At 37.8% G+C, this 24,951-nt stretch overlaps 1 protein-coding gene and 1 pseudogene across 7 annotated transcripts in view; both read left to right on the forward strand.

Moving 5' to 3' along the window:
- LOC109456492 (small ribosomal subunit protein uS2-like) overlaps nucleotides 1-8,374 on the forward strand; it is a 139,764-nt pseudogene extending 131,390 nt beyond the window's left edge.
- A 574-nt stretch (nucleotides 8,375-8,948) lies between these two features.
- The window catches only part of USP25 (ubiquitin specific peptidase 25), a 116,929-nt gene continuing 100,926 nt past the window's right edge, over nucleotides 8,949-24,951 (forward strand). For 6 of the 7 annotated variants that reach the window (XM_019748900.3, XM_019748902.3, XM_019748904.3 and 3 more), the window contains exon 1: nucleotides 8,955-9,088. In XM_019748900.3, the coding sequence (XP_019604459.3) occupies nucleotides 9,044-9,088 (45 nt within the window). In that variant the 5' untranslated portion in view covers nucleotides 8,955-9,043. Of the gene's footprint in view, nucleotides 9,089-24,951 lie in introns of all 7 variants that reach the window. The other variant, XM_088794180.1, reaches the window with a different exon arrangement.

Below are 24,951 nucleotides of genomic sequence, written 5' to 3' on the forward strand. Positions count from 1 at the left end.
TCCACAAGCCTATGGAATATTATAGGTAATTCTGGTAGCTTTGTATCATTATATTAAGTTTTTACACGTCTATATTCTCATTCACTTGTTGAGAGCTGGACTCCCCTATGCTTCTCTTTGTATCTCCCTTCATTAACACACAAATATTCCTTGAATGTTCTTTGAATGAATAAATGAATGGTGTATTCCTTCTTGTAGCACCCTCATTCATTTTTATGTTCAATCCTTCTGCTAACAAACTGCTCTTTCCATCTCCTACATTTTTTTCCTTTTTCTGACTGTTCTAAACTGGAAAATAAGTTGTATTCATTAACCAGCCATCTTTTGGTTATAATTAGCAGGCATTAGCATTGCAGTCTAGTGTAAGTTTATTCCGTTGGGTTTGGGAATCCATGTGAGCTATTCAAATTCATGTATCTTTCTTTATATTCAATCAGAAAGACATCATTCCTTTGAGATTCCATCACCTGTCACTTAACAGTTGTTAGGACAGTCTTAAAATGCATTTTCTATAGACATTGTCCAATTAGAAGTACTACAAGACACAATTATACATTACACAGCCTGTCACTTAGGAAAAACTCGGCCAGTCAAGTTTCATTGTTATAAGTGAAAAAAAAAAAAATCAATACTGCCTTTAAGAAAGAAATTTGTTGGAAACCTATCTGGCAGCTGAGAGGATAAAATGGATAGAGAATTCGGCTTGGAAATAGGAAGGAACCAGGAAAGTGTGTGTCGGGGAGTTAGAATTCCAGCTAAAGAGATGACTTTCAAGCAGCCAGTGTGGAGCGTTGTTATTACATCCTTGGCTTGACACTGGACACTAGTCATGAAGCCCTCACCACCACCAGCCCCCTACCGTCCTCACCACAACTGCCACCAGAAAGAATTCTAAATTTTTTGCATCACTAAATTTAGAATTCTAAATTTTTTGCATCAGGGGGTCTGAGGGAGCCTCTGATTGGCAGAGTTCATTTTACAGATTGGAGGGAGCAAGTATCTCCTGGCATTTTTGGGTTTTGTGGCAGTAGGTGTGGCTCTACATCTCACCAAGACATGACAGCCAATACCCCAAACATGGGGTTCTAGTAGTGGGCTGCCTCTGCCCCAAATCACAACCCCTGATACATCTGGTACAAAATGTTGGTGTTTTCTAGAAATAGGCTTAGTTAGATTGTATTGTTGAAATAAAAAGTGCTACAGATATATGGGTTTCAAGAAAGACTGGAGATATGCACAGAGAAATCTAGGACATCAAAGTAAGATTATTTAATGGCCAAGTGTACAGCCACTTTAGGCAATAGTTACATAAAGAAGGAGATAACACAAAATAGTTCAGGAGATGTCTGATCTTCCCAGAAGTTGCCATTCATATGCACAGTTGTGAATAATTCCATTGAAGTGAAATGAGGATACTGCAATGCTCAGGAAGTGTGACTGCCATTCTCAGGGGTGAATTCCGCACCCCCCACCCAATGTCTCCTACTTATCAGCCTAACTCTTGTAGAGATTCTGGCTACAGGACTTACTGCTCATCACACGCAGGTAATTGGTTCAAACAAACACAATAGGTTCATGACCATTTACTTCAAGTTTCTGGGAAGCAAAGGTTATGGAAAGGTCCAGTTTTTAGTATCTTCATTGAGTAGGCTGGGATTTGAGGCCTATGCTGTCAATTACTTCTACTTCATTCTTTCTGCCAAGTCCTATAGCAAAAGTCACTTTCTCTGTGAAACTTTGCTTTGTTTTCTAAGACTGAGTCAATTTTTTCTTCCTCTGACTTCCAGTAATTTGTAAATAAATTTGCTTACTAACATCTCATATTCTGTTGTCTGTATTTCTGATTCTCCACCGGTTGTAAACCATGTCAGAGCCAAGACTGCCTTTTTTTAGACAAAGTTAGGTATTCCCTATTTCTCATTTCCTCATTACCTTGTACACTATGACATTGTTTCAGTATCTGATTCCCCACCAGGCTGTAGGATTTGGGGGGATAGAAATCCTTTGTTTTCCTTCAGTCTTTGTCCATGGTACTGAAATTTGAAAGAGCCTATAGGATGGGATCATTGATTTGTCTTAAGTGGACATGTCATAAAGCAGATGTATACTATATTCCTATTTATTTGGCCAAATTATCATACTTTTGGAACTCCAATGAAATGTGTGTGTGTGTGTGTGTGTGTGTGTGTGTGCGCGCGCGCATGTGAGTGAGTGTACACAACAAGTGCAGGCATCTGTTTTCTTGGAAGTTAATCCTAACATGCCACATGAAAAAGAGTTAGAATTATATCACTCTTTGAAAAAAATTAATTTGAGGATTGAGTATAAGCTCTCAATATAAGAATGCATGTCATCTTCATCTGTTACTGCTCTCCGGACAAAGATCCACATAAGTGAGTGCTAACTGAATGCCACAGTGTACCTTTTTAAATTCATTTTAAATAACATTGGTAAATAAGGCAGTGTTGAAAAATACATTACCCTCTTAAATCAGCTTATGCCAGAGCTGAGACACCAGACTAGGAGTCAGAAGACCTGATTTTTTTATTTTTTTATTCAATAAATATTTGCTGAGGTATTATGGTAGGTACAATCCGTAACATGACCATATACTTGCTGTACACTGTGGAAAGCCACTTAGCCACTTTGAGATTAGCTCTTTAGTGCAGGTTCTGCATTTTAGAATGAATATAGAGTTTGTCCCGCCTTGTCTTTGTCCAGCACAGTTAGTGAGAGCCAAATTAGGCAAGCGATTTTTTTTATATGGTAAAGCACTTAAATATAAAGTGATTACACTTATGTTATGTCAGTTACAACACAATTATAATAATTAGTTAGCATTATAAGAGTATACTTATATAATTTTAAAGATACCAGTGGTTATCACTAAAAGCCAGTTCCTAGCTTCTATAATTTCATTACTACCAAAATATTGTAACTTAGAACAATATCGTAGATTTGAATTGTGCTTTACCATTTTCAGAGCACTTTCAAATAATTCATCATAGATCATTTCAACGACAGAAAAGGTGGAATCACCTCCAGTGGCTTATTTTTTCATTCACACATTTCTAGAGCTCTACTTTTCTACATGCTAATTTCTAAACCTGTAGCTAAACTAGCTTTTGAATATACTTGGATAAGAAAGAAATTTTGATTCAATTTATTTCCACCTCAATTTCTTGAGGGTCTCAGTAGTGATACATGATACCTGAGACATAAAGACCTGTCAGGTCAGTTTTATTTCTAGTTTTTACAAAATGCCTAGTGACAATGGAAGTCTACAGCCACGGGTCTCAACATCTTTGGTTCTAGAACTGCTTTACACTCTTAAAAATTATTGAGGACCCCAATGAGACTTTACATCTGAAGGTTATGTCTATATAAATCTTTATTTTATTAGAAGTTCAAACTGAGAAATTTCAAAAAATATTTATTATTTCATTTGAAAACAAGAAACCTATTATTTTAATGCAAATATTACTTTTATGAAAAATAACCATATTTTCCAAAATAAAAAAATATTAGCAAAAGTATTGACATTGTTTTACATTTTTGCAGATCTCTCATGTCTGGTTTAACAGAAGACAACAGAGTTCTCTAATCTGCTTCTGTATTTGATCTGCTATCATCCACGTATTGTTTGGCTTGAAGTATATGTGGAAAATCTGGTCTCACACAGATATACACATATATATGTAGTTGGCAAAGAGAGCATCTTGCTGACGCCATCAGAAGGTTTTCGAGGATTTCCAGGAATCCATCAACCACACTTAGAAATGGCTGGTCTACAGTGTAGGGAATTTCAATGCAGAAGCTTTGAAGTCAGGCAGACCTCCTACCTGGATTCAAGCTGGTTTAGTATGTTTTGGTTGTTTGTCTTTGGGCAATTTACTTAAACAATAAGCCACAGTTTCTTCCTCTGTGAAAAAAGTATAATAATTCCAACTTCATGGGGCTGTTGTAAAGATTAAATTGCTTTAAGCATAATAAAGTTCTTTAGTGCAGGTGCTGGCACATAGTAAGTGTACAAAAAATAGTACCTGGCTCTAATAATGTATCATAGACTATTTTATGTACTCCCTTCAAAATGGAAGGCCTAGAATCACAGCTCACCAGACAGTAAGGCCAGTCTTAGAGGGAAGGTTCTGAAATTGTAACCAATAGGATCTAACTTTAAAATATGCTATCCTATTGTCACTTATATAGGGTTTATTTCCCGTCAGTATTCCCACATAATTATTGTGTTTATGACAGCCCAAACTGAAAGCTATGGTAGATTTGAACAGAACCATTTAACTAACATTCACATTAAAAAAAAGTTGTGTTGTTCCTGATGAAAACCAGACCAAATTAATACACTGAGATATATCTCATTTTATAAGATGATATTGAACATACTAAATATACTAAAAACATTTTCTAAAAGCCTAGAAAGTAGGAAAGATTTTTAAAATTTGTTTTTATTTTTGTTTATAAATTTATTTCAATGATACTTATTGAGCATCTATTCAGTATAAACGTCATTGTGCAGAATCTAAATACGAGTAGCATTTCTGCCTAATATTTGTTTTTTTCCCTTCCTTTTGTTTTGTTTCTACTTGCTAATAACATTGTTTGTCCAAAAATAAATTTCTGATTTGCTGTATCTCTAGTACGTATTTTTGAAAATTAAAGACATTTCTATCTGACCTTTGTGTCTTTTCTACCATCCAAGAGAGAACACAAATAATCACCAAGGATCTGAAACTAGCAATAAAGTAGCTGCCTAGGAATAACAAAGTAAATTCTTTTGTACATAATTTGATATATGAAACTATTACAGAAATGTCAGTGGAACAGTCCCTTCTTAGCCTGTCAGATTTTGTAAACTGACCTACTTAACTCTGCTTCTTGTCCTAGACTCAGAATGTTCAATCCCAGCTGACTAATTCTTCGTGGTGCTCATCTACTGGTTTTAACTTCTCAATTTATTGGTCTCAATGAAGCCCAATAATAATAGCAAGAACTCGCTCACATTTATTATGTACTTACTTTTTGCCTTATAGTGTTCTAAGTAGTTTACATTTACTTAATCACTTAATCATCAGAATAACCCTATATTATTGTTCTCATTTTATAGATGGCAGAACTGACCCAGAGAACATGTACAAGTTAAGCTCATGTCAGAACAACAGAATACTGTCTAAATATTTAAATCAAGGCCTACTTAATTCAAAGAATTGGTTATACAGATAACGGAAGACCTAAGAAGCCAAACAAGGACAGTGAATTAAACCAAGTTTAGCAACAGCAAGAACTCATTTTGACTCTTAAATTGGAGGGATGATGGAAGCAAGCAAAATTTCCACCAGGACCTTGAACCAGGGTAGGCCAGTCTGGTGAAAGCTAGAACCCCAAAGACATATGGCCCAAGGAGATGCCACCCAAAGGGAGAAGAAGGAGAAAGAGAAATATCCTGACTCTTTTCTTTCTCTCACGCCCTCTCCCACCTTCCCCCAATACAATACCTATGCCTCTCATTGGCCAAATCCATTCTGAAACCAGCTGACCTGAGAGTATGGAGTATGCAGGGATAGTCTTTTCTGTGATTCAGAGAAAAACAATAGAAATGCGTGGAATTTACCTGATAGCAAACAGGCAAGGATTGTCCAAAAGGCTTAAGTTGCTTGAGCTCATAGAGCGAGCAGTCCCTGGGTTGTTCTTTGGGATTTGTATATGTGTAACCATCATGTGCCCTGAATATGGAAGACTTGGGAAGTGACATTAACTTATATAATTTTCTCTGTCCATATGTGTCACGTTTACCTTTGACTTCTAGCTCCAGAACTATGAGAAAATAAATTTCTGTTGTTTAAGCCACCCAGTCTGTGATATTTTGTGATGGCTTCCCTAGCAAATTAAAAGGTAATATTTAAAGATTCTCAATGGGTAAGGCACCATTGGCTGCTGGAGATACTAAAATGATACGCTTTGTCATGTAAAACAACATGGCTGCCAGAACCACAAAGCTGTGCAATTAGAATGAGAAGTTCAAGTTAGACATGCACTGCAAAGGCATCAATAAACTTGGTTTCTCTCCTTCATGGCTGCCCACTTAATTCAATAAGCATTTTATTGTGAATGTATCAGGCAGATAGCAATCTTACAGTTTCGAATCTATGAATGCCCTGTCACTGAATGGTACCATTGTGACATCATAGAAAGCTCCTCTTAGAATAACGAGGTTTAATAACAATAATGCTTACAGTTTCCTTATGGGGGGGGGGGATTATCTCAGAATGTCAACATACCTACTTAAAGAAGGAAAATAATTCTTAACCTCCTTGCAATAGATTTAAGAACCACTCTTTTGTCATGGAAATTGTTCAAATCTACACTGCTAATTAAATGATTCTCTCTTATTCTTGTCTTACAAATGTGCTTTAGTAACATATGAAATTTTTGGTGTCCAGAAATGGATTTTCAAACCCTTCCTAAATAAAGAGAAATGAATAATCAAGATAGAAGAAAACCAATTTCCTTGGTTCACACACAAGTCACAATAGTGAATATTGTTAGAAACATCATTTTGATCCAAAATAGAAAAATAGACTTGTTAAAAACTAAATTTTACATTTTATAAGAATTCTATCACTTTATGTGTTTACCTGAATGTCAAATATCAGAGTAATGCAACAATTTAGGAATGATTAAATAGTATCCTGAGGCTATCTTACTCTAACAACTATATATATTAAGGCTGACTTCTGAACAGCAAAACTGACACTGGGACAAATTTTGTAAATAAATTAGGATATCTGGCAAAGGGTCTTATGTGAGAATTTATCTCAAATTCTCAAATTTCCATCTTTTATTCATTCCAATTGTACTCTTTTTAAAAAAGAATGCATATAAAGAAACTTGAAAATTTCTTATTAAAGTTCTATAAAATAACAATTAAGGTTAAAAAATATTAAACAGGAAACAATCGGAAGTAAGCTGGGAATCAATGCTCAAAGTTTGCAAGTATGACTACCCTATAAAGAGCTTTTACTTGGGTACAAAAATGGGTATGATAATTTTTTGTGTGTGGAATTAAAACATTTAATTCAAAGAAAGACTTATTGCCGAATTCTTGAGACTAATCTTTAGTATCGGGCAATATCTTTTTAAACCACAGTACTAGATTTTATGCTAAATTTAACTTTCTTAAATTCAAATGTCATGAACCAGATAGATTTTTAAACAAAATCTATAATACAGAGAAACATGAAGATATGTCGGAAAGAACTTTGGTCTATAAATGAGGAAAACGGGTTCTAGTATGCCTTCTTTGACAAGTCACCTCTTAGGGTCTCAGTGTTCTGATAAAAAATTTGTGCATTCTATCAGGACTGTTGCATTATTCCTAAAATCCTGGGTTTCCAACCGTCTCACCACTTTTCAAATTCTTCTGGCAAAGACACAGGATATCAATAAAATAAAATTTGTAATTTGTCAAAATCAAATGAGCAAAAAATGTGAAGACTCGAGGGAAGGATCTTAAAAGGTGGTTAAAGACATCTAAGGTACAAAGTCAGTTGTAAAGTGCACGGATTTGTTACAAAGCCTTAAGAATTACTTGATTCAGGATTATTAAATAAAACTAGATAATATTTCAATGATCATTTACCAAGTTTGCTTTTCTTGTCAACAGATTAAAAACCGGATTTGCATGTGTGTATTGTGTTTGGGGCAATATACACTGATCATTCCGCCCCTCCTACCGCAGCACCCTCACCTCCTATCCCCAGGTTAACTCCTGAATATTTTTGAGGATAGAGATTGCTGTCTCAATGTTCGGTTTCTCTTATAATTCCATATATAGTCAAATATTCCATGCTGGGTGGTTAATTGATAGTTTGGCAACTGGAATACTAGAATTATGTACCATGTAGGCAGTGATACTTTTGTAATGTCTGTTGTATAGACCGTAATTCATTTATATCAAATCTTGGAGAAGTAAACCTTATTTCTCCAGATCCTAGCAGTGACTGGCACATGTACAAATGAAGTAGACCGAGAACCTCAATAATCATTTATGTAATGATTACTTAAGGAGAAAAGTACATTCCATCCTAAGGACTTCTGACCGCCCTACGCTTAAATCACTCTTTTCCCTTAGGGCAAGTCTATTGCTTGTGAAATTCCTAGAAATGAGAGGGCAGAGGACCGCAGACGTAGAAAGGAGCCGGGGTTCGGGACCCAAGGCGGTTTGGGGACGTTACGGGGCCTAGAGAGAAATGTTTTGTCTTGGCAGAGTTGGGAAAGCCGGCGACCGGACAAGTCCTGGGCACAGGGAGGAACGCAGCCCTCCGTTCTCGGCTTGGAGTTTAGCGGAGCCAAGTTCTGACGTCGCGTAACCTGCCGCAGGGGCGGCTCCAAGGCCCAGCTCGCCAGGCGCGCCCTCGCCCCACCCGGGGGCGCCGGGCCCGCGCCAGGCGGGGCGGGGCCGGGACTGGGGGCGGGACCCCGGGGCGCCCCGCCCCGCCCCACCGCCCCGCGGGTCACAATGTAGGGTTAGGGCGGCCGGCGGGCGGGACTCGGCGGGGGAGGAGCCGCCGGGCGGGGGCGGTGACGGCGGCTGGGGGAGGGGAGGGAGGAGGATAGCGCCATTCCGGCCGGCCGCTCCCTCCGTTCCCTCTGCCTTCCCCGCAGTGGCCCGCGAGCGCCAGCGAAGGAACGCGCGCGCGCGTGACGCGGCCCGCCTCGCTCGCGCCCTCCCGCGCCCCAGCGTCCGCCGACCGCCCATGGCCGGGGCCGCGGCGGAGCAGCCGCGCTGAGGCGGCCGCGCGGAGCTGTGGGCTCGCCGCCGTGGCCCTCGCCGTCCGCGCCTCGCCGCCAGCCCGCGGTCCCCGCGCACGCCTGCCGCCATCGCCTTCGCGCCTGCCTGGCCGGGGCGCTGTCCTCCCCGGCCGTCCGCGCCGCTCCCTGGAGCTCGGCGGAGCGTGGCAGCCAGGGCCGGCGGAGGCGCGAGGAGCCGGACGCCGCCGCCTGTGTCGCCGCCGGCGCCGCGGGGGCCATGACCGTGGAGCAGAATGTGCTGCAGCAGAGCGCGGCGCAGAAGGTGAGGCGAGCCCGCGAGCCGGCGTAGCCCGGCCGCTCTCCTCCTTCCGACGTGCTGTCCGCACCCGCCGGGACCCGGAGCTCCCGGCCTCCCCGCCAGCGCCCGGGCCTCCGCGGCCCCGGGCTTCCTCCCCCGCCACCCGCCGCCTCTGCCGGTGGTCTTCGGGGGTGTCGCGCCCAGTGCCGGGCTGCGTGTGGGAAGCGGGAAGTAGTTAGCGGGTTTCAATCCACTTCCTTTGCTGATTGTTTTCCTGCAATCAACGGAGCCTGGTATTTATTGGGAGCGACTCTCACATTCCTACACTGCTTTATACGGCTTCTTAATTAAACTTTATTAAAACAAGAAGAGGAATAGCCAGTTGTCATCCCTTCTGAACACAGTTTGTATTTCGGAGGCAGGAACATTCCAGGCCTGCTATTTTGCAAAAGGGTCTCCTCCAGAATTGAATTGCTTGCCTGGCAGGGCAGGTACGTTTACCAGGTGGACTCTATGTACAAGCAGAGGGTTTGGTTGGTTCCTTTTCCTCTTTCGGTTTCTTTTTCTTTTTTCTGAAACTGCCTCTTAAGAAAGGAAACCTTCCTGGCCATGTTTATTCCAGGAATCTTTTGTCCCCTAAGTTTGACCTTGTTCCATCGTTTACCCTTGATTCTTGCCTCAGTCACACATTCAAATGGTCACTCAAGTTTCAAAAAAAAAAAAACTGAAGCTTGAGATCGTTCGTTGTGAGTGGTGAGAGATGCTCCTTTAATTCTAGATTTTGCTTTCAGAATCTCGAGTGCACTATTCATGGCTTGAACTATATTCTGGAGAGTAGTTGTTGGCTATGACTTGAGAGAGAGAGAGAGAGAGAGAGAGAGAGCGAGAGAGAGCGCGAGCATTTTGGACAAAAAGAAAACAGTGCTTTAATCATGTTAGAATTATGGAGCTAACTGGTTTACTGTCAACAGCTGCCAAAGATGTGTTTGGCTTATCTGAGTGATGAGGCCCCACCCTGTTACAGGTTTGACATGCTTATATCCTACCTGTGCTTGGTTATAGAATAAGGCCTCCTGTCCTAAAATGGACTATGCATTTATTTACAGCCTGCTAAGTTTTTGCTTTGAAATTATTTTTAGAATTTTATGATGGTACACGAGGTAATTGAAGATGCTCAAGAATTTTGGAAAGCAAGGATAGTGCATTGTTATTTTAGGCACTTTGAGAAAGTTGTCTTGGAACTTGTGTATTAGTTAACTGTTACTGGTAAATTTAGAAGATTATTGCACACTGCAAATTATTTGCAGTGAAATAATTTCTAGATTTAATAATAGGACTTTAGAACAACAGTTTATCTCCTAAATCCCCTCTATTCTATTCTGAATATCTTAAACTTTAGTTTTTGATGTTTGAGATAGTGTTACTACTTAGCACAGGATCTTGGGATCATATGTATACTAAGTAATACTTAATAGGTTTGCTATTTTTATTTATAGTTCTTTTCAGTGTCAAATATTAAAGTCTATTTCAAAGTGGGAAATGTAGCTAATATTTCTCACGTCTCATAAATTTGAACAATGGCAAGAAATTTGTGAGTTTTTTATTAATAAAATTGATTTTGACTTAAAGTATTTTTTTAGTATAGAACCAGATAATACAGATCTGCATGTTTCAGAGTTTTATGCATAAAATTGTCAGACCAGGAATCAAATTACTGAAAGTGATCTTGGTCATCAAGTCCAATTTCATAGTTTAATGGACCCTCTCCTCACACAAAGAGAATAGTTGTTAATTTAAAGTATTATCATTATGATGCTATTTTTAGAGTGTGTATATCAGATCATTTCATTGATATTGGGGAAATTGTTTTAGAGCATTATAATTTATTATATTTCTGTCATGGTATTTATGTGTTTTTTAAAAGAAACAATGTGTTTGTTTGCTTCCTGTATTTATGTACTATTACTTTGTTACTCGGATTAGAACTATTTTAAAAATATATATATGGGTATAAATGCTTTATACCGTCTACTTCAAATAAATTGATAGATTTAAATCCACCAAGCTAGTAACTAGGAAGTGGACTTCAAGCTAGTAACTAGGAAGTAAACTTCATACTTTACAAGAAACAAAAGTGAAACTCTTTGTTTTCATTTCTAAACTTTATGAATTACCAGTAAAATGAGAGTTGTCTAGTGCGTATTGCACAACTAAAATTTTAGTCTATTTTCTGCTCTCCTTAAAAAAATGGTGTGTGTGTATGCACATGTATAACATTAGTTTTATGTAAATAGCTGTATCTGGTGGTTGGAACAGTTTCCTATACTTTCAATATTCTTTTTTTGTTTTCTTCCAGAAAGATGTATGATTAGTGATAATCTTTTTCTAAAGCAGCACAACACAAGACTTTCATAGGTCTTTTGTTTACCTACAAAGTAGCTTGTTACAGTATAAGTCAAAGAGCTGCCTTTTTCTCTGTGTTCTTTGCTTGATTGCTGAAGTTTGGCCATGGCAGTTAAGAAATGTAGGAAAACTACAGAGTTGCTTTTCTGAGGTTTGGATAATGCAAATGAGGAGAGTTGGAGGCAGATTATGTACAGTTAAAGCTTGTCATAGTTTGATCTTGAACATGTATCTTCAGCTTTTGTGCTTTATATTTTCCTAAGTGTAGGATCCTTAGATCTTAGAAATTTGATACATAGATTCAGATCCCAAGTGAGGATTCTTTAGGGCAGCAATGGAAGGCTTCTTCCCAGGGACCTAGAAACTGTTTTATAGAATGAAGTGAGCTGGATACTATTTACATTAAATGCATCCTTCTGAGTTGAGTAAAATGTAACGTTCATTAAGAGCAAGTATTTTGCCTCTTGTTTCACCCTAAGGCTTAGAACAGTTCCTTGCACATAGTAGGTTTCAGTAAGTATTTGATGAAGGAAATGAGTGAATGTTTTCTAAAATGAATGCAAGTGCAGTAGTTATTCTAGTTTCCTAGCTAAATCCCAAGATTTAACATTATTGAGAGACAATGAAAGCTCGAAATTAGACAATTATTGGAATTTTAGAAATTGTTGAGTTTAGTTTTGATGCACTGTTCAGAGAATATGATTTGTAATAGTTTTAGAAATTTATTAAGATTTTCTTATGACTAAGTACATGTGGTTTTAATGAACATATGAAAAGGATATATATTTGAAATTTATAGAGTTCTATATATATTAAATGAACACTTAACAGTGTGATTTGAATATTTAATTTTTTATCTTTATTTCTTAAATTCTGAGAGATGTTGATGTCTTTTAATGTAACTTCATCAAGTTATCTTTGTATTTCTAATGGATCCAATCCAAACTTGTGTGTATTTGCTGGTCCTTAGTAGGATTTCATCATTTACATATGTGGCGATAACTTATAAATTTAATTTTTTTAATGTCATCTGTGTTTCCATTTATTAATCATGTTTTCCCCATTCAGTTTTGGTGGATTGATCAAGTTTTCATTGTATCACCTCCCCTACCCTTGCCTGTATATCTTATAATGATTTGGAAGTCTCTTTCTCATTTCTGCTCTCTTAATTTGAAACAAATTTATCTAAACACATATTTTTCTGGGAGTGTCAAAAATTAATAATTAGTTTTCCCTCCTTCCCTCTACCACCAATAAGGCAAGAGTTTTAGCGTATTTTTATTTGCAGCATTCCTGATTTTTATTGGAATAATGTAGCATTGTAATTCTAAATGATGCCCTTTTAAATTTCTTAGAGTATACCTTATGTCAACAATATTACTTAATTGTGTTACAGACACATTAGTAGCTAATGAGATTTTTTAAATTGGGTATTTACTTTTAACTAGGTTTTTTGGTAGAGTATAATAGTGTTTAATGTTTACCTTTTTTTTTTGTATTGATTTCCTCTTTGGTGTTAGAATCCAGAAATTTCGCGCGCGCGCGTGTGTGTGTGTGTGTATCTCTTTTAACATTCTTGCCTAGGTTTTTGATCTGAAAACTTTAGTGTTCTTCTCGGGAAAAGATATTTTAAAAGTATTGCTTCTATTCTATTCTTGTTTCCCTTCTTCTGTAACTACATTATTGGAATATTAGATGTCATTTATCTCTCTTGCTTCAGATTTTATTTTATAATTTCTTCTCTCTTTTTGTCTTACGTATTCAGATAACTTTTTAGTTTGATTGCCCAGATGATTATTTTTGTAATGCCAATTTTATATTTACTACCTCCATAGGTAGTCAGATATTTTGGGGGGGGAGGTTGTTTAAATAATACACACTTTTAGTTGATTATGAAGTGCACAGAATTGAATTAATAATCATTTTAACATTGATTCATAATAAGCTATATATGCAAATACTCCATTTGTTTATGAAATTGCTTATTTATTTTTAATAATAAACACACGAACCCACTTAAAACAAAAGCTAGAACTTTGAAAGTAGCCTATATGTTTTCGTTAGAGATTGTAATCATCTTGTATCCTGTGTTCATTTCCCCCTTTGATTTCCTTTTTGTTGCATCTCTATGAATTCCTGAAGCTATATAGTTTTAATTTTAGTTGTTTTAAATTTAGGAACTTTTTCCCACTTTGATATCTAAAAGATATTCATCTATCTTTTCCATTAAGAGTTTTAAAGTTATGTTTGCAACATTTAGATCTTATTCCGTCTGCACTTAATATTTGTACCTCGTATAAAGTGGGATCCAATTTAATTTTTAGTATACACGTGATTTTTTTGTTCTTACCTTATTGAGAAGTGAATGCTCTCACCCACTGAACTGACATGCCATTTCTGTCATATAAAAGCTTTATGTAAAATGCTCTTTTTTCCCCTGTGCTCTCTATTTTGTTGCATTATTCATTTTGTGAACCCATCCTGTCTTCATTACTTCATAATAATCTCTAGTACTGGAAAAGTAAGTTTGCTTCTCGTCTTCTAAGGTGCCGTGGCACTTTATTCTTCCTTAGAAATTTTAGAATAATCATACCAAGTTCTCTGAGAAACCTTTGTGTGAGTTTTTTTATTTTTTTTATTTCTAATTTCTCTGAATCTATAGACCAATTTGGGATCAGTAACGTCTTTATGATATTGAGTCTTTCTATCTATAAACAGGGTATGGATTGGTCTTTAATATCTCTTATTCAGTTTATAATTTTAAGTGTAGAATTCTTGTTCTGTCTTATTCTAGTTGATAATTTCTGATGACAATTATATGTGATGCTTTGAAATATTTGTTATTTGTTACTAGTGTGTGTGTACAAATAAATGTAACTGCCTTCTATGTATTGACCTGATATTCAGCCACCTTCCTAAGCTTTTCTATTTCAGTATTTTTTCCAGAGATAATTTTGGATTTTATGTGTAAAGGGTCATACCAGGAAAAGTCATGACAGTTTTCTTAATTTATTTCAATTTTATGTCTGTAATTACATTTTTTTTCTTGTTGCATTAGGTAAGACCTTTAATAAATGTTAATTAGAAGTGGTAATAGTGGATATTGTTTCATTGCTGATTTTAAAGGACAGCTTCCTACTTTGGCCTCTCATGTGCTTCTGAAATATTTGTGTGTGTTAGTTGTTGCAAACTGATAAAGAGAATTCTGTTTCTAAAGAACTGAAGGATATTGTGTTACTTTACATTTTGATGCTTGCATATACTTTTTCCTTTGAGTCCAAGTGACTCTGGTGAAAGCTTTCACTCCAGGCATCCTGGGTGGCAGGTAGCTTGTTTGTCAGCTATTTCTCTGTCATCCTAGGTCTTTTGGTGGTATGTGTGTATGAATCATTTCTGAATACTATTTTTTTATCTGTATAAAACATAGCTTATGGAAACGTATGTATAGCTTAAGAGTATAAAGTTACTACACTTTGTACCCCCCTGGACATGAAATAGAATAGCTTAATTATTCTAGAAGTTTCCTTTGTGTCTCACCCACACTGTCCCTCCCTTCCACATCCCAATAGCTGCTACGTATCTTGACTTTTCGAAGTTAATGTTATTGTTGGTATAATTTACAACAAACAAAAAGAAAACACCCATTTAAAGTGTATAATTAGATGCATTTTGGCATTTATAGCTCTGTCACTCCAGAAGACCCCTGTCACCCTTCCCATTTAGTATCTCCACCCTCCCTATTCCAGGTAACCGTTGATAATGATTTCTATTAGTAATAGATGAGTTTTGGCTGTTTTAGTTCTTCACATAAGTGGAATCATAATTTTTTTTTTTTGCATTTGATATTTTTTTCTTCGGTAAAATCTTTTTGAGATTCAGCCATCTTTTTGCAAGTATTAGTTTTGGTCCTTTTTATTGCTGAGTAATATATGAATATTCCAAAATCTGTAAACATGTACGTGTTGGTGAACTTTTGAGTTGTTTGCAGTTTGTGGCTCTTACAAATAATGTTGCCATGTGTACATTTGTAAGCAGGTATTTGAATAGACATATTTGCATTTCTCTTGAAACAATACATAGTTGTAGAATTGTTATAAGAATTGCTGAATGGTTTTTCAAAGTGGTTGTGCCATTGTACATTCCCATCAGCAATGTGAGAGCTCTAGGAGGCCTAGGTTTTTTTGTTAACACGTAGTATTGTCACTTTTATGTGGTAGCCATTGTGGTATTACCTAATTTGTATTTCTCTAGTGATTAATAGTCTTGGACATTTTTTTCATGTGTTTATTAGCCATTTTTGAATGCTTTTAAAATGTTGCTTTTCATATATTCTTACAAAATCAGCAATAACAGTAGCTGCTTATTCTTAAGTCTGAAAATGGCTAAAAAGTTGAAGATGTTGCTAAAAGTAAAACAGTTTTAGGAGCAAGTACTTAATATGCACACAAAACAAAATGAAATCGCACAATCTTCCCTTCATTTTTTTTAAACTAACACCTGATAAAAATGTTCACTGCTGAAGAATGAAAGCTCTTTTGTTATTCATGCCTCAAACTCACATTAAGTTAATCTCTTTGATAATCAGTTGTACACGCAAGAGAAAGTTTTATGACGAATATTTCGTCCCACAGGGTACAGAATACTTTCACATTGTCATTGCTTTGGAAGTTTGGGTGGGATGAGCTGGGGAGTTGGGCGGCTCGTAGGTGGTAGTCATTCAGGCAGCAAAGACTTTTCTTACATTTTGTGGTCCACGTGAGAACAAGGAAGAAGAGGAGCCTGTTTTAAACTAGAACACACTTCATATTTGCAGGGGTTTTGTTAGTGCTGTTCAGCCTGGAAGTAGGTGGGGTGAGGGTGAGCTGCACCGGGCCTGAGGGCAGCATTGCTGCACAGCTCGAGGAACTGGGTCCTCTGGGACTCATCAAGAGGACCCCTGCGCTCTTGAGGCCTTAGAGAAAGATGTGGGGGCGGGGCGGGGCTGACGAAGGGGACTGAAAGGGAACGCGCAGCAGCCCGGTGTCTCAGGAGGGAAGCAGCACTCCCTGCACAGGCTTCCTGGGCTCAGTGGACACTCTGTGCCTCTTCTGGTTGCACCCTCCAGATTCTCAGAACTGACTCCAGGTTTCTTCCCCAGGGGGACTAGGGCTTCAAGTCAGTGGTAAGACTGCAGAACTAACAACTGGCAGTATCCCATCCTTGCTGGAAGGGCACTGTGCATCTGAGCACGTGGGCTGTGGCTGGATAGGTGAAGGCAGCATAGGAGATGGCTGGGCTCAGCTAGCTCTGTGGTTGCTGTGGTATTTCCTGGGGAGGGGGCCAGGCTTCTGGGGACTTGGGGATCCGAGCAGCCCCCTCAGGGCCTGGGGTCCTGTGTGAGGAGGTATGGTCCTGGGGCCCTGGAAACATTTGTATTATTTGGTGTGGCCAGTTTGGCTCAGGCAAACTCTAGCCTCAAGGTCTGCAGTTTCCAGGTGGAAGCAAATCCTGTCTGCGTCCTCGGCTGTGCAGGTGGTGTCAGGCACCCTTCATACATACCCCTTGCACTGCCTGGAGAACTGGTGGCTCTCTGGGGTTAATGTGCAAAGGCAGGGGCTGACTGACAGCACGTCTGCTTCTCCTGTTCCTCCTGTCTGAGGATCACAGGGGGCTGTCTGGGGGGGGGGGGTTAGGGGGAGCCAGGCTGTGGGAGGGGTGGTAGGTGGGCAGGGGGTGTGGCGGGGAGGCACTGGGAACGTGCTGCCTCCATCTTTTCCTTACCATTTTTATGTCTTCTGTAGATACTCTGCGTCTTGCCATTGAGTGGTAGGAATTTATATATTCTGAAAATGTATTATAAATACGTTTTTTCTCTCGATACGTAGCTTATTTTTTTCATTTTCTTGTCAGTTTCTATGAAGTCAAAGTATTTTAACATTAATAAAGTCTATTGTACTATTTTTTTCTCTTAACATGCTTTTAACCTAATTTTTTGAAACTTAATTCACACAACATTTTTTCCTATGTTTGTTTTCTAAAATGTTTTATTATTTTGGCTTTTACGTTTAGGTCTGTGATCTATGTGGAGTTTATTGTTACATGTGCTCCGAGGGTGTAAGAGGCAAGGTTCATATGAAATTAATGAACCTTGTGTTGTAATTCATATATACTTATGTACACACCAGAACTTAACCATTCTACTGTTGATAAACTATTTGGTTGTCTTTTTGAATATTTATGAACCGTTGAGATTTTTTTCTGTGTAATTCATATTTTTTCTCTTGTTCATTTTTTTTCTTTTGGGTTGTTTTGCCCTCCCCCCACCCCCTTTATTTTATTTAAAGGAATTCTTTATAATCTAAATACATTTTTTCCCCACTTACATATTTCTCATATATTTTTTTCCACTTTCAGGATGTCTTTTTACCCCCTTTATAGTATTCTTTTATAAGTAGGATTGGATTTCAGTTTTGCACATTGAAGTGGATTTCAGTTTTGCATATTGTTTGAGTAGGTATTCACATATATTTTTCCTCTCTGGAAAACCAGCAACTTTATTGAAAAGTTTCTCCCTATTAATACTCCACCTGATGACAATATTTTTTTTATTCTTGAGTTGGGGCTTTTTTTTTTTTTTTTTTTTTAAGAAGGAAAACAGGTTTCAAAGACTTTCCCTTGAATTGAAGTATTTTTGATTTTTTTTATTATAGTTTTACTGAAGCTTACATAAACATAAAGTAGGCGTACATTTATCATGTTCTGTTGTATAGCTGTTGTTCACTAAAACCAAAAACAAATAACTTAGATGTAACCAAAACCACAAAATTAATAAAATCTAGAATAACAAGGTTAACTTAATTTGACAGATGGTAGTTTTTTATAGATGCTAACTTGGCACTTCCAACTGCAACCAGGGAAATTAATATATGTGTATCCGAATATTCTTGTAATATGTTGTTAATAAGCTTTGGGAGTAGACTGTATTGCTGTTGTCATCCACTTTACATCTGTGACCCTAGCACTCAGTTGATGGCCATTGTCTTAGAGTGGTCTTCTTAGCCTTTTTGTTGTAAAGTCTTCACAGATGTGCCTCCAAGTTTGGTCATACCATGTTTCCCTGAAAATAAGACCTAGCCGGACAATCAGCTCTAATGTGTCTTTTGGAGCAAAATTTAATATAAGACCCAGTCTTATTTTACTATTAGACTGGGTATAATATAATATAATATAGTATAATATATATAATACCGGGTTTTATTTTACTATAAGACTGGGTCTTTAATATAATATAATATAATATAATATAATATAATATAATATAATACCGGGTCTTATTTTACTATAATATAAGATCAGGTCTTATATTAATTTTTGCGCCAAAAGATGCATTAGAGCTGATTGTCCGGCTAGGTCTTATTTTCGGGGAAACGGGGTAGTTTAAAACATTTTTTTTTCTCTAACTCAATAACTAATTGCAGTGTCTCTCAAGCAGAATGTTGAACTGAACAGGTTGTGTGATTTAGTGTACAGCGGAGTACAGTTGCTGTGAATAAGAGATAACAATTATAGCTTACTTTTAAGTTAGTGTCAAATACATATTATTTATTAGAACTTGTAAGTACTTTACCTTGTGAGCATATCTTAGTGCTTAGGCAGTCAAGAGGGTCAGATACTGCCTTCAGTGCCATAGCTGCTTTTGCAGACACCATGGGACAGTGTTATTATACCGAAGTAACAATTGTGTGATAATTATTGCTACCTCTTTTAGGGTTGTTGAACTTTGTTGTAGTTAAGGTTTTAAACCTTTTCAAAGCATGCTGCCAAAATATTTAGTATTTGCATGCATATTACAAAACACAAAGAAGTTGAGACTTTTTGGGTAAGAAGACAATAGCAAGTAGGCCTAGCTATTGGGAAAGATTTCTTTGAGCTTGGCAGGTTTTGTTGTGTGAACTTTCAGTACATACATTTACACCATTTGCAGTTGGGCTATACAGCACAGTAAAATTTGGCTGCTAATACAATATACTGTGTTTTGGCTTCTTAACGGTGGCAGTTTTCCAAGGTTTGGTCTTTGATTTTCTGCTTTATTCTTTGCAAGCTCTATCTTGGAGAGATCATGTATTTTCTCAGTCATGTTATGTTCATTACAACCAAGTTTGCATATGTGAAATGAATTAAATTTTATACTCTTAACTCTAGCTTCAGGTTTTCAATTGCCTGTTTCCACTTAGATCGCCAGTTATGTCTCATTATCATGTCCATACATTCGTTTATTCTTTCTTTGTTTTAAGCTGATTGAGAAATAAGTAATGCACAAAAAGCTTATAGTAGTTTGGTAGTGGTGGGAGCCAGAAATGCATGTATGATATGAGAAGTTAAATGAAGTATTTTTAAGATGTATTGGTATGACTAGGGAGAGGATCTAAGAAGAATGGGAAAGACCTCACATAGAAGGTAATGGTTGAAATGAACTGTTGAAGACTAGTAGGCAGATTGATTGGTGGTATCATTCTAGACAAAGAAGTCCATGAACAAGGACAAAGAAACGTAACAATTTGGTGCCTTCTGTTACGTACAAGAAGCTTTACGAGGTCTGACAATTAAATTTGTGAACTTGTTGCAACGATGTTGCTAACCTTTTTTGATGTCAGAAGGATTATTCATTATGAATTTGTACCAACTGGACAAACAGTTCACCAAGTTTACTATTTGGAAAGGCTAAAAAGTCTGCGTGAAAAAGTTAGATGACCTGAACTTTTCACCAACAATTCGTGGCTCTTGCATCACGACAATGCACCAGCTCACACAGCACTGTCTGTGAGGGAGTTTTTAGCCAGTAAACAAATAACTGTGTTGGAACACCCTCCCTCCTCACCTGATCTGTCCCCCAATGACTTTTCTTTACCGGAAGATAAAGGAAATATTTAAAGGAAGACATTTGGATGATATTCAGGGCATCAAGGGTAATACGACGACAGCTCTGATGGCCATTCCAGAAAAAGAGTTCCAAATTGCTTTGAAGGGTGGACTAGGCCCTGGTGTTGGTGCATAGCTTCCCAAGGGGAGTACTGCAAAGACTACTGTAGTGATATTCAGCAGTGAGGTATGTGGCACTTTTTCTAGAATGAGTTAGCGCACTTAATTGTCCGACCTCATATGTAGCTAGATGTGGTATAATAAAAAATAAATGATTAGTCCTTATTTTCTGAATCGTGCCACAGAGCTGCTTTAACCCTTGGAATTTACTCTTTTGCATGCTAATGAGATGACTCCTGATTGAGGAACTAGATAGCTTCAGGATGGGGGCTGTACCTTGGAAAAACAATTACATATGATTAAGTTAGACTTGCAGCCCACTCCCCCGTCCAAGGGGGGGAGAAGGACTGGAGATTGCGGTCAGTCACCAATGGCCAGTAGTGTAATCAGTCATACCTACGTAATGAAATCTCTGGTGCCTTTATATACTTCCAATAAATGCTCAGTAAATAGTAGTTTTAGGATAGAACTTAGCATATATGGATAGTTTTTCCCTTACAAGTTGTTTTTGAGATTTATTCTCTAAAAAAAGAAATACAGAATTACATCATGAATGGATTGTTAGAATACAAAAATTGCTCTTAAGGAAGTTGTATCAGCAAGGGTCCAGTTAGGACACAGAAACCGCATGATAATTTGAACAGGGAAAGTTAAGTACAAAGAAATATTGACTAGTGACAGATGATTGGCTACTAAGGGGTAAAGAGAACTCTAAAGAATAAAGGAAGGAGTCAGCTTGGAAGAGGTCTTCCCCAAGCTCCATGACTGAGATTCAATGCTTGTTGGAGAGGTTATGATTGAAGCCTACTGGCTGGGGGACAAGTTTGCTGAGGTGTTGGAGGCTGGCACACTTCTGCAAATAGCTCTTTTATGGGTCCGGGAAGGGAAGTTGTATATGCTTTATTAAACCGATCACTGTATCTAGAGGAATAGAGTTTCTCATAGTCAGTAGGGTCTATTATGTGTGTGTAATTAGTGTGACCAAAAACTGTATTGGCTTTCAGGAATTGTCTGTGACACATGGAGCTGCTAGGAAGTATACAGTATTCAGTTTGAAAGTTCCACTTAGGGCGTGTTTACTTTCTTTTGTTAACATAAAGGATTCTATTTTTGGACAGCAAGTTGATTATGAAAATTTAAGTAAGGAAACAAGATACATAAAGACATAATCGGATAAGAGAGAGATACTAGGATCTGTCAGGCTATTAGCATCAAAAGTTAAATACATATTTTATTTAAACTGTGGAGATCATAGTTTAAGGATGTGATTTGATTCACAAAAGTTTTGTTTAACCATGTTTTCCAGAATATAGGCACTTTAATTTACAAACACACTGTTTCAAAAAAAAGATTATGTAAGTTGGGTTTTTTGAACTCAAAATGCATTTTCCCATAGAAACCATGCTTCATGGTGTTGGATTCTTATTTGGCCTAGAAATGTATTTCACTCTCTATGAACTCAGCTGATAGTGCTGTGTAATGATATTTTAGGGGAAATTGCTTAGAGTTTCTACTTGTGATACATTTCTTTTGTCTGCCCGTTGATAGGGATGGGAGATTGCATTAGGGGCCTGGACATCATGCAGATGTTAGACTGGTTGAAGGGTTGGGGTGACAAGTAGAGATGTGAACTTGAGGAAACATTTATTGAGCACCTACTGCATCCATTGCTCTTTGCTACCTATTTCCCATAAAGTATCTCATTTCTTTACCTTTTTTTCTATTGTGGGTTTTTTGTTTGTTTTTTGTTATATGAATGCTTAGGAATGTTTGTTGCTCTGGGATTTTATAAAAAGATAGGAAAAGACTTTAAATTCAGAATTTCCGGCATTTCTAAGCTTAAGTGTAAATAGTGTACAATAAAAAAGCATACATTCAGATTTATACACCCATAGAGGTATATGATTAATTTATTTTAGTACTAAAGTGCTGTTAACCCAAAAGATTGAGATAAGCCTTGACTCTGGCAGTAGCAAATACAAGCTACCCCAACCTCATGGGATTACTATATAGATTATTTGTTACTGAGAATTTTGACAATACTATACTGTACACTCAACTTCAAGCAGGATTGACAAGACCGTAACTAGGAAATGAAGCTTTCTGTGAAATTCGAGGTAGAATGTAGGAGAGTACAGAAAGTTTGCGTAGTAAGTAGGCCTGACTTATGTATGCTTCGTGTTCCCATCCCCAGCATTAGTTAGTACCCCTTTCCTGTGGGGGTGCATTTAAGCCCTGTGATCTGACTTCTCCAGTTCACCTCTGCAAACTCTGCTATGTTCATTTATTTAGTCAATATTTATTGAGTGCCTGTCACGTGCCAGCTGCTGTACTATTACCAGGAATACACTGATGAATGAAATAGACATCCTGTGCTCTCTGGACCTAGTCTGGTCATTAACCATGATATATTATTATAATCTGTGGTGCCAGGAGAGCCTCCAACTTTATGAGAAGGCAGCCGAATATACAAAAACTTTTGCACTAGAAGCATAATGGTATTTTATACCATTAAATACTCTAAATGAAAGTTAGAGGGACGAGGAGGGCAAGGTGAGGCCAGAGATAGCGGTGGCTTGGAAAGGGCCCTTTTAAGCCATAATAAGGATTGTACTACAGGAAAATTCCTCAGAGAGGTCATAGAATAATACATATGAAGGGAAATGAGCCGTCATGTACCTCTTCCCCCCACCCCGTTAAATTACAGATAAAAATAAAAACAATATTTAGAAAATAAAGCTTTTTAGGTTTTGTTTTTTTGTTGTTGTTTTTTTGGATATATAGCTGTTTAGAGGCAGGTTTCGGGCTTACAAAGAGCTACATGAAGGACATGTACTTGAAATGATCTGTCGATGAAGTTTGGGGATTTCTTGTTATGATAAAAGACAACATGAACTAGGGTAGTTTAGTGTTGCCACATAGGTGCAGAGAATCCTGACAAAAATAAATGTGTGTGTGGTTACATACCTGAAAGGCAATAGTATAAGGTTTTGTTTTTTTCATTGATAGGTAACTCTGAAATGTCACCCCCCAGGGCCTTAGCAATGCTTTAGTGCATGGGATTCTGAAGCTGAAGACTGTTTTGGGATTTCCTGTCACATTGGTTCTCTCCACCCCCCATCTTTCCTTAGAAAATTTGAAAGCTTTTTTAGAGGTCATTCTAAGAGTTGCCTTTTTTCCCCTGCAGATGGAAACCTTTTGACTTTCTTTCCTTTGCACTAAACCAAGTTTATTTATATTTGGAATTCAGTTAGAGGAACCAATGACTAACTTATGAGTCACTCACCCTTTCACACACACAGCTTTCCTGCCTTGCAGTCAGTGCTGCTCCTCTTACACCATCAGCTAAGCCTTTTACATCAACACAGTAGTGGCTGTGGGGGCTGAGTTTTCATTTTTCACTGAAATCTTTAATTTCCAAAATGTAGAGAAGAGCAAATGTAGAAAGAACATGGGCTGTGGAATTTGAAAAACCTGTTTTCATTCCTGTCTCTGTACTTATGGATCTCTTGAAGAGTCTATTAGCTATAAAATGAGAGTAACTTCCTAGAGGCCGCGTATGTGTGCGTGTGCACGTGTGTTAAATGGGATTAGATACTGGGAGCCGTCTGGCGTATAGCAAATCATACTAAGTGCTTGTCCTCTGTCCTTGGCCTAAACTAGTGAGCCCCCTTTTTTTTTGCATCCTCAGAGTTACACCAGTGTTATCTACACTGTAGTCTTTACTGAAAGATTTAAAACAGACCCGACATTAATGGGGAAGGGAAAGAATTCTGTGAAACCCTCTGATCCTTCATTTATATTAGAATTACTGATGCCTCCTTTTCTGTGAAGTGCATAGTACTGTATTCTGCACGTGGTAGGCGCTTAAGGATGTCATCATGCAGTAAAAAATAACATTGAGGAAGGAATTTGAAGGCCTATATGTAGTCTTGACTTTTTGCTTACTGATTTTTATGGTGTTTGCAAGCCACTGGCTCTCTCTCATCACTGTGGCTTGCCCTTCTCGGTCCAGCGGTGTGGACACGTTGCACCCACCTCCTTTTACTTTAGCACAGAAGAAATCTGGGCGAGGAAGACCTCAGAGCTCAGAAAAGGAGCTCTAGGGATGGAAGTGGGTGGATCCAAAATTACCAGTCTAGGAGGAGAGAACCATGTGAGGACATTTTTAGTTGAGGATCAGGGTGTGTCGAAGACCAGAAGTTTGGCAAATAGGACGGCGAAAACCTGGAAAGAAAGGCCAGGTCTTAATTACAACAGAAATAGCAGGAGCAAAACATATATAATTGCAGGAAATGAAGGTGCAGGTTTTCAAAGACAGAAAAAGCACAGCTGGAAGATGCCAATAACAAAGGGAAAACTTGACAAATGAGGTGGCTTTTCTGCCATAAACTTAAAATTTTCCTCATAGCTCACCTCTTTTGATCACTTTCCCATTTCTTGCTAAGTTAGCTAAGAAATTTCTT

The sequence above is a fragment of the Rhinolophus sinicus genome, chromosome 17, assembly GCF_057876585.1.
Source record: "Rhinolophus sinicus isolate RSI-liver-muscle chromosome 17, RSI-T2T, whole genome shotgun sequence".
Lineage (NCBI taxonomy): Eukaryota > Metazoa > Chordata > Mammalia > Chiroptera > Rhinolophidae > Rhinolophus > Rhinolophus sinicus.